Source organism: Elephantulus edwardii, unplaced genomic scaffold (assembly GCF_000299155.1).
Source record: "Elephantulus edwardii isolate Elephantulus edwardi_28Jun2011 unplaced genomic scaffold, EleEdw1.0 scaffold00070, whole genome shotgun sequence".
Classification (NCBI taxonomy): Eukaryota; Metazoa; Chordata; class Mammalia; order Macroscelidea; family Macroscelididae; genus Elephantulus; species Elephantulus edwardii.
Genome location: NW_006399820.1, coordinates 15,109,513 through 15,119,390, shown reverse-complemented (window position 1 = coordinate 15,119,390; position 9,878 = coordinate 15,109,513). Strand labels below are relative to the sequence as shown.

At 38.6% G+C, this 9,878-nt stretch overlaps 1 protein-coding gene across 1 annotated transcript in view; it reads left to right on the top strand.

The window, feature by feature from the left end:
• The window catches only part of STMND1 (stathmin domain containing 1), a 53,743-nt gene that overhangs the window by 16,687 nt on the left and 27,178 nt on the right, over positions 1 to 9,878 (top strand). The window contains exon 2 of the mRNA XM_006888693.1: positions 4,214 to 4,394. Coding sequence (XP_006888755.1) covers positions 4,214 to 4,394 — 181 coding nt within the window. The remainder of the gene's footprint in view (positions 1 to 4,213; positions 4,395 to 9,878) is intronic.

Sequence of the window (9,878 nt, the reverse complement as noted above, 5' to 3'; positions counted from 1 at the left end):
ACACAATCAAATGCTTTTGCATAGTCAATGCAAATAGATAAATATCCCTCTGGTACTCTCTGCTTTCTACCGAGATACATCTGACATTTTCAATAATATCTCTAGTGCCATGACCTCTTCTAAACCTAGCTTGTATTTCTGGTAGTTCTCAGTCAATGTAGTGTTCCAGTCATTTCCAAATAATCTTCAGCAGGATTTTGCTTGTGTGTGACATTAGTGATATTGTTTGTTAATTTCCATACTCTGTCAGGTCACCTTTTTGGGGGGAATGGGAATAAATATGGATTTCTTCCAGTCAATTGGCCAGGTAGTTGTCCTCCAGATTTCTTGGCACAACATGGCAATATCTGTTTATTGAAATATGTCATTTGGTATTCCATCAATTCCTGGAGCTTTATTTTTTGCCAAGTCTCTCAAAGCATCCTGAACTTCCTCCTTAATCACTATTGCCTCTTGATCCTATGTTGTTTCTTGAAATTCTTCTGTGTCAGCCAATTCGTTTTGGTACAGTGACTCTCTATACTCCTTCCATCTTCTTTTAATGCTTCCTGGATTGTTCAATATTCTGCCCATAGCATCCTTAAGTATTGCAACTCGGGGCTTGAATTTATTCTTTACGACTCTCTGTTTAAGAAATGCTGAGTGAGTTCAGCCCTTTTGATTTTCAGATTCCAGTCTTTACACATTTCATTTTAATACTTTGCTTTGTCTTCCCAAGCTGTCCTTTGAAATCTATTCTACTCCATAACTTTTTTATTTCTTCCCTTTGCTTTGGCTTCTTGGCTCTCAAGTGCATTCAGGGTCTCTTCTGACATCCATTTTGGTCTTCTTCTTCATCTGTCTTTGTAATGTCCTTTTGCATTACTTGTGGATGGTATTCTTGATATCTTCCCAGAGTTCATCTGGTCTTCTTTCATTAGTGTTCAAGTCCTCAAACCTGTTCCTGAGTTGGTTTTTAAATTCAGATAGAACAGACTTCAAGAATTGCAATGCAAATTATTGCCACCAGGCCAGCAGAGCTCCCTCAAGGAAACAGTGTTGTTGTTGTTGTTGTTGTTGTTGTTGTTGTTAGGTGCCGTCAAGTCATAGACAACTCATAGTGCCAACGAACGAAAGGCCTGAGCACCGTTCATTGAGTTTCCTGAGGCAAGCCATTTTGGAAGTGGATGCCACTCCTGCTTCCAGGCTTGTTTTATTCAGGAAGCTCCAGCCTCTTACCTCTCCCTTTGGGGCTTTTAAGCCACCACCTGCCTTAAACCCTAGGCCAAGCCTCGAGGGGCTCACTCCTGGGAGGAAGAGCAGTACTGCATATCAAACCCAAGCCCAAAGGAAACACAAGACCCCACAAACTTGCGATTACTTGCGCAAGAGGACCACCATGTCATACTCCAGCAGCAAGAAGCCACAGAGAGTCTGGGTGGAGTCATCCAGGAAAGAGCATGGCCTCCTTTTCCTCCCCCTTCAGGGTCTTTACCACCACCTGCCTTAAACCCTAGGCCAAGCCTCGAGGACCTCGTTCTTGGGGCAAGAGCAGTCCTGCACATCAAACACAAGCCTGAAAAAGCACTCTCCCCAAAAATAGTTGCCATTACTTGCGCACACACATGGACCACCATGTTCAGGCAGCAACAAGTCACAGAAACCCTGGGTGGAGCCATCCCGGAAGGACATGGCCGCCTTCTCTCCCCTCTCCCTTTGGGGCTTTAAGCCACCACCAGCCTTAAACCCTAGGCTAAGCCTAGGAACACTGTATGGTTTAAAATTAAGAAGGGAATGTGCCAGTGTTGTATTCTCTCTTCATATGTGAAGTGATATACTAAGATGTTAATATTTCCTCTGTCTCGTAGATGTTTTGTATTATAATAATCTCTACTAGATTTCCTTCTGTATTACTTAATTTTCTTTACAATGAATCTCCATGCATTTACTCTCAGCAAAAATAATATTGTTTTCTATTTAAAATATGAATGATTTTCCTTCATTTTAAATCCAGAAATACATCTACTTTACACATTTGATGCTAATGCATTCGTTCATCATGGTGTCTCCAGAATGCTCAATAGAGTAGCTTGTCCCTGAGAGATTCGGAGTAAATACTGTTTTACTTCATGTTTGTGGCTATAACAAATTGTTGTTATGTGCCATCAAGTCGCTTGCAACTCATAGTGACCTTATTTATGTACAACAGCTCTAAACCCTGCTCTATCCTTTGCCAATCTTATTGTCTCACACATGCCTATCCTCATTACCCCAGTGACGAAATCAATCGATCTCATTGAGGGTCTTCCTCTCCTGCACTGTCCCACCACCCTCCAAAGCATGACATCCCTCTCCAATGACTGGTCTGTCTTTGCAACATGTCCAAAGTATGTCAAATGAAGCTTCAGAATCCTTGCCTCCAAGGAGTAGCCTGGCTTCACCCTCTCCAGGACAAACTTGTTTGTTCTAGCAATCCACAGTATATTCAATACTCTTCTCCAGCATCAAAGCTCAAAGGCATCAATTCTCCTTCTATCCTCCATAGTCATTGTCCAGCTCTCTGATGCATAGCAAGTAATGGCAAAGACCATGGCCTATATCAGGCCCACCTTAGTCTCCAGACAGACATCGTTGCTCCTCAGTGCCTTGAAGAAGTCTCTGACAGCAGACTTTCCCATCACACTACGTCTTTTAATTTTCTGGCTGCTGGTGTCAAGATTGTTGATTGTGGAGCCAAGCAAACTGAAGCTGTGAATAATCTCAATCTCTTCACCATCCATCATGATGCTGCAAGCTGGCCCACTGGTGAGAATCTTTGTTTTCTTGAAGTTGAGCTTCAATCCATATTGAAGGCTGAAATCCTTGACTTTCTGCAGCAAGTATTTCAGATCCTCCTCAGTTTCAGCAAGCAGGGTTTTGGTATCTGCATAAGGCACAATTGATGTCACACTTCTCCTCATAGAGCCCAGCCTCCCGGATAATTTATTCTGCATATAGATTGAAAACATATGGAGATAGGACACATCTTTGATGCACACCCTTCCCAATTTTGAACCATGAAGTGTTTCCTTGCTCTGTTCTGATGACTGCTTCTGGTCCAAGTGTAAGTTTTGCATAAGCACAATCAAGTGTTCTGGGATTCCCGTTCTTCTCAGAGTCAGCCACAGTTTGTTGTGATCCACACAGTCAAATGCCTTTACATAATCAATGAAACACAGATAGACATTCCTCTAGTACCTTCTACTTTCAGCCAAGATCCATCTGACATTAGCTATAATATCCCTAGTGCCACAGCCTCTTCTAACAAATTAGGAATAGTTTATTTCCTTAGAATTCAAGAGGCCAGAAATTTGAAATCTAGTTCATGGACCAAAGTCAAAGGCTTGATTCGTTTAGGAAATACTGAAGAGAACAACCTTTCCTAGCTCCTAGCTTCATTTCTTGTCTTTCTTAGCTCCTGGCCCCTTCCTTGATCTTTGGAGCCAGCAAACAAGCAGCATAACATCTTTAGATCTCTATCTGCTTCCACGTTTATGGCACCTTTTCCTCATCTGCAGTCAAATTTTCCTGTTTCACTCATATAAACACTTGTGATTACATTTTGGGTTCACTTGGATACTCCAGGATAATCTTCTCATCTTGAGATCCTTCATTTAATCCTATCTACAAAATCTCTTTTTCTATTAGGTAAGATAACATTTATTTATTCTAGAATGGTTGTGATTTTTAGGTGCTGTCAAGTCTGCTATGACTCACAGCTGCCCTATCCTCTTGCTCCAGTCTCATGCTCTCTGATATACTTAAAGACCATTGTCGCAGTCACTGGATCAATCCATCCTGTTGAGGGTCTTCCTCTCTTTCACTGACCCTTCACTTTTCCAATTATACTATGTTTTTATAAAGAGGTCCTTCCTGATAACATGTCAATGTATGTGAGACCAAGTTTTCCCATCTTTGCCATCAAGGAGCACTTTGGTTGCATTTAATTTCATGTAGATTTATTTGTTCTTTTGGCAGTCCTTGGAAAATTCAGTAGTCCAATGCCACAATGCAAAGGCATTTATTCTTTTTTGGTCTTTTTCCGAGATTAGAACATGGTTCTCTTAGGGAGAATTAGGCAATCTAGTACAGATCCTTGTTAACTCACAAAGCAGATCCTACAGTATAACTTTCATCTTCTAAGGACCCCTTTCTAAGAAATATTATCTCTCACAAAGTTTTTCCATTTCCACAGGCTGCTGGTGGTGGGACTCATTCTGAGGATGATGGTAGACCCCACAGTAAAGCTGCCCTTCCCAAAGATGCTGTGGACGGTACAGAAGGCCTGGAAACACAAGCCCAGATGGGAAGCTTACCTGGAACCATTCCAGAAAGTTCTCCATCTCCCAGTGAAAGAAATGGAAAAGCTTATTCAGGTAAAACCCCAATTCCTATTCATCTCCCAAGATTGTATTGTTGTTGTTTATTGCTGTCGAGTTGAGAATGATTCATAACGATCCTGTGAACAAAAGACCTGAAGCCTTTCAATAACTATTGTTTCTCAAAGTTCATAGGCATGTTATTTAGGAAGTGGATGCTGCTTCTGCTTCCAAAATACCATTTCTTTATTCTATTCGAAATAGGGTAATGAGGATAGGTGTGGTAAAGATAATGTGGTTGGTTCAGGATAGGGCAGGTTTCAGAGCTATTATGCATAGGGTTGCTATGTTATAATCGACGCTATGACACAGAACAATAACATGAATTTGTGAACCATTGGAACTTTAAATGATAAGTCCTTTACTTCAGAAATATTAGAATTCAACATTAGGCCTTCTAATGATGGATAAACAATGCAAACTATGAACTTCTTGTTGAGGTAGTTAAAACCCTCTTTTGTATTTTGTGTTATGTTAATATCCCTCCAAGGGTAAACTTTATATAAGAAAAAATAAAACCTGTAGCAAACTGTTTCCCCTGTCTTTCTCTATCCAAAATATCAGCACATATATAATAAAGGAATCGTTCAGCTTGAACATAAAAGAAGTAATTACAACCTGGTGTGCTATTGAGAGACTGTTTGTGTTTTTCCTGTGGTGTGTTTCCCTGTACTTGAGTTACCTCCTGGTGTTGCTCTAAGAGATCTTTTTTATATGCTATCAGCCTTTGGAAGACAAAAAAATTATGAACTTACCAGAATGCAAGCAGATGTGCTCTGTTTTACCTTTGAAAAGGAATTTCATTCTGTTCCTTGTTTCTGTAGTTTCTCCTCTGGATATAAATTGGGATTGGATAAAGAAATGTGTTAGTAAGTGAGATTTCTTTTCCCCTTTGACTTTCATGGGTTACACAGGCTATCACATTTTATGTTCATCTTCTGCTTTGGTGTGGAGATGACTTCTGGGAGTGAGGCATTGTTGCTCTTCGTGGAGCTGACTCATTGCTGCCCGGTGTCCAGCAGAAGAAAGCCCTGCATATTCTGCGGTGTCCTCACTTCCTCTGCTGGAGTCCATTGCAGCCACGGTGTCCTTCCAGCTCACTGAAGGTCTTCTTTTCTCTTCTGTATGATGGACCAACACTTACTCTCTCTCTTTGGTTTGAGGTGACCCCTTGCAGGTGATCTATCTTGCAACTCAGGTGACAAAGATGATGTGCCTAAGTGCTGCCTAGCCAGGTGTACACTCTTCAAGGCAGGCTGGGAAGAGTGACAGGTAAGCAGGATGATTCTAAGAGAGAGTAGCTACAGGAAGGTAGTTGTATTAGGGATGGCATGCTCTAGCCGAAGGGTTAGCAGTGTGAACCCACCAGGTATTCCTTAAGGAAAAGGCAGTTGCCTCCCGTAAAGAGTCACAGCTTTGGAAACATGGTGGAAGGTCACCGTGAGTTGAGACTAACTTAATAGCAAGGGGCTGAGTTAAATTTTATGGAAGAAGACTGCCATATCTTCCTCTCTCAGGGAAGATGGTGCACTGAAGCTGCTGGTCTTTTGGGTTAACAGGCAAACACTTAATCACTGCACCACCAAGGCTCTTTGTAGAGAATATGGGCCAATTCTATTTTAGAATGTTTACCAGTTTGGTTCTGTTTAATGTTTCCTTGTGTTTGAATCCAGGTTATCTATTTTTTATTCAAATATAAAATTAGATCCTTCTTGGTGCAGCAAATTAGAAATTATGTAGTTTTTATGTCTATGATTTTTTTTATGTGGGGTGTGATTTGATTTTGGTTTTGCTTGTCATGCGACGGCTTCTTTTTAACATAATAAAATGCATCAATCTCTTCTTGGATGGGGTATGGATTTTGAATTTTGAAATGCATTTAACTCTATCAAAATTGAAGAGGAATTCACACTATATTTTCCTTATATTATTTCATCTTTCATACTTAAGTTTATCAAGATATTTTAATAGCATGAGAACATGCTAGTGTGAATATTCACATGACAATTTCTGCATGGTGAGAGGGTGTACAAGTCTATTTTTAGGGTCATTCTTTTCTATGTTTTTTTAAGCTTTCTTCAGCAATCATAGATTGCTTTCATAATCAGATAAAAGCACAATGGTATTTTCAAATATTCCCAACATTCTCCAATGTCCTATGAAAACCTGAAAGTAAGTTGAAGTGATGGACATTTTCCAGGGATCTCTGTGTAAGTTACCGGCTAGAAATATTAGACCAAATACCTGCGAGGATGTAGAGATGACTGGATAAGAGGAACAAAAGTAGTTTGATAATGTTAGTGACAGATGACAAAGGTAATTTGTTTTTAGAAGTTTCCTGATAGGAACATGATGGATAACTAGTGGGAATCATTTATATCACCTACTTGGAGAGGCTAATGAGTTTGATTTTTTTTTATTTTGGTAAAGTTTATGAAGTGAGTATCAGACTGACCTGAATTGTAATCCTTGTTCATTCATTACCTTGAGCAGATTGACCTGCATATCATGTCAGTTTGTTCACTTTTAAAATAAGATTGGCAATGCTTCTCTCACAGAATGTAGGCTGGATTTTCACCTTCAAAAACTTACTGCTGTAGAGTCAAAGCCTTCTGATAGCTTGGCAGTGTTTCTAGTCAAAGATCGTGAAGGAAGATGATAGTGAACACAGTACTTGTACTGTGGCAACATTTCCTTCTATTATTCATAAGGTCACTGTGAGTTAGAGCTGACTTAGAGTGACTAACAACAGTAACACCATTGTGCACATTCCGGCTAGGACCACCTTCTTAAAAAGTCATTCTAATTCCTTGAAGGGTATGTACTTTGTTTTCCCAGAATTTGTCTCTAACTATTCAACCTACTTTGTTCCTCTATCTGGAAGACAAATTATATAACAAAACTATGAAGTGCACATTAAAATTAGATTTGGTCCATTTCAAGTATCTTCCTGGGTAAAAGAAACAATACTGAAATACCTTTTCAAGAAGGTGGAAAATTGATTGTAATTCCTAATGATGGTCAATTATAACCATTTTCATAACCTGTGGTGTTATTGCTGCTGTTAGGTGCCATTGAGTCATCAACGACTCATAGTGACCTATGAACAACAGAACTGAACCTTGTCTTATCCTGCACCATCCTCATGATTTCTCATGTGCTCGGTGTCATTGTTACAGTCACTATGTCAGTCCGTTTGGTTGAGGATCTTCTTCTCTTTCTCTGACCTTCCTCTCTTGTCAACATGATGTCATTTCCCAAGGACTGGCCCTACTCTTGACAACATAGCCAAAGTATGTGAAATAAAGTTTCACGATCTTTGCTTCTAAAGAGCACTCTAGTTGCATTTGTTCCAAGAAAAAATTATTTGTTCTTTTGGCAATCCATAAAAGATTCCATACTTTTCTCTAAAACCACAATTTAAAGGCATTGATTCTTCTTTGATCATCCTTATTCATTGTCTGACTATCAGATATATAAGAAGCAATTGAAAAGACTACTTATTGCTTAGATCAACAAACTTGAGTCTTTAAACCGATATTCTTGTGCTTTACTACTTTGGAGAGGTCCTTGACAGCAGATTTTCCCTATACAACACATATTTCAGTTTCCTAACTGATATTTCCATGAGTTTTGATTGCTGAGCCAAGGACTATGAGGTAGTTGTGAACCCCAGTCTTTTTTCCCCAATCTGTCATGATGTTGCCTATTGGCCCAGTAATGAGGGGTTTTGTTTTCTTCCTGTTGATGTTTAACTCACATTGAAGGCTGTAGTCTTTCATGTTTTTCAGAAAGTGCTTTAAGTGTTCTTCACTTTCTGCAAGCAAGGTTCTGTTATCTGCATAATGCGGATTGTTGATGAGTCTTTTTTTCAATCCCAATGCTGCATTCTTCTTCATATAATCCAGTGTCTCAGATGATTTGCTCCTTATACAAATTGAATAGTTATGGGGAAAAGATACAACCCTGACACATAACTTTTCTGATAATAATCCATGCAGTGTTTTCTTCTTCTGTTCCAATAACACCCTCTTGGTCTACATCTAAGTTTTGTAATGAACACAATTCAGTGTTCTAGGATTCTGTCTCTTCTCAATGTTATCCATAATGTCTTCTAAACCACACAGTCACTTTGCATAATTAACAAAATTCAACTAAACATCTTATTGGTAGTTTAATATGTTCTGAAGTGAGAGACTTCTGGTTAGTGGAGATTTATTTCTCTCTGTGTTACCACTACAAATTACCCCCTGAATTTAGAACTACTCAAAAAGAAATCTCCAATTTAATATAATGGATTTTGTTATGTTCAGGATTTTTAAATAATTTCAAAAATGAAAATAGCCCTTTTCTGAGGCCTTTGTATTTCATTGTCACTGACAATAAAAGCAACTCAGGCACATTTATCTACAAAAGCAGTGTTGTTGTGTTTTTGTTAAAAGCTGCTTATTTGCTTAGTTACCTAATTGGGTGATTTACAGTGAGGAGAAGTCTTCTCATTACAGTTTATAAAATCTCCCCTCAAAACTGTTAAATTTTTAGACTCACTAATAAAAATGTACTTTCTATCATTCTGCTCTAACTCTGACTTGAGCCAGACTCTTCAAAAAGGCATGCATTTTGCTCATGTCGACTTAGCAGATGGCGTAATTGTAAACTCGGGGTTGCAGAACTGCAAGTCTCTTGGCAACATTCTGCTGTTTATCCTTTGTATACAAAGCATAGAAACCAAACTGCAACTCAAAGGAGTTAGCAGAAGTCTCTCTCATTCGTAGCTGTGCTTTAGCTTTCTAATTAGCAGAGAACCCTGTTGTCCTACCAAAGTGGATATGTGTTGTCACAACAAAGAAAGCAGTACATGAAAGCCCTTTTATTATGTGACCTGCTAAATAGAGTATTATGTTGATGTGTATCCTGTGTCAGAACATTAAACATTTGAACTTTAAAGGCTTATAAAGATTTGTAATAGAAACAGATCTTTAAGAGTGTGAGATTAAAAATGTTTTATAAGAATGATGATTTCATTTTAAAATGAGATAACTGTCCTACAAAGAAAAGAGAGACTTGTAAAATACAATTTACTGTATATAATTTCCAGTTAAGACTTTTCAATGGTATAGTCACAGATTTCCTAACAGAAGACCTGCGTTTATACATTTTTCTTTCGTAATGAGAATCAATCTTACGTGTAATAGTTAAAATTCCAAGACTACATACAGACTTTTCTTTTCAGCTTTTCATTTGTAAGCCAGCCACAAACATCAATTCAAATCTGAACCTTCACTGAGTTTCTGAGCTATAAATCTTTTTTCTTTATTTTTAGTTTTACTTTTTATTGGTTTCCTTACAAAGTTAGTATGTATTGTGTTTTACACTATCCTTCATTCACATTGTGTTTCATGCACTCATTCCCATTTATTACATTTTATAAAATTAATCCTCATTGAACTATTCCCAACATTACCCTGTCTTTGCAGATCT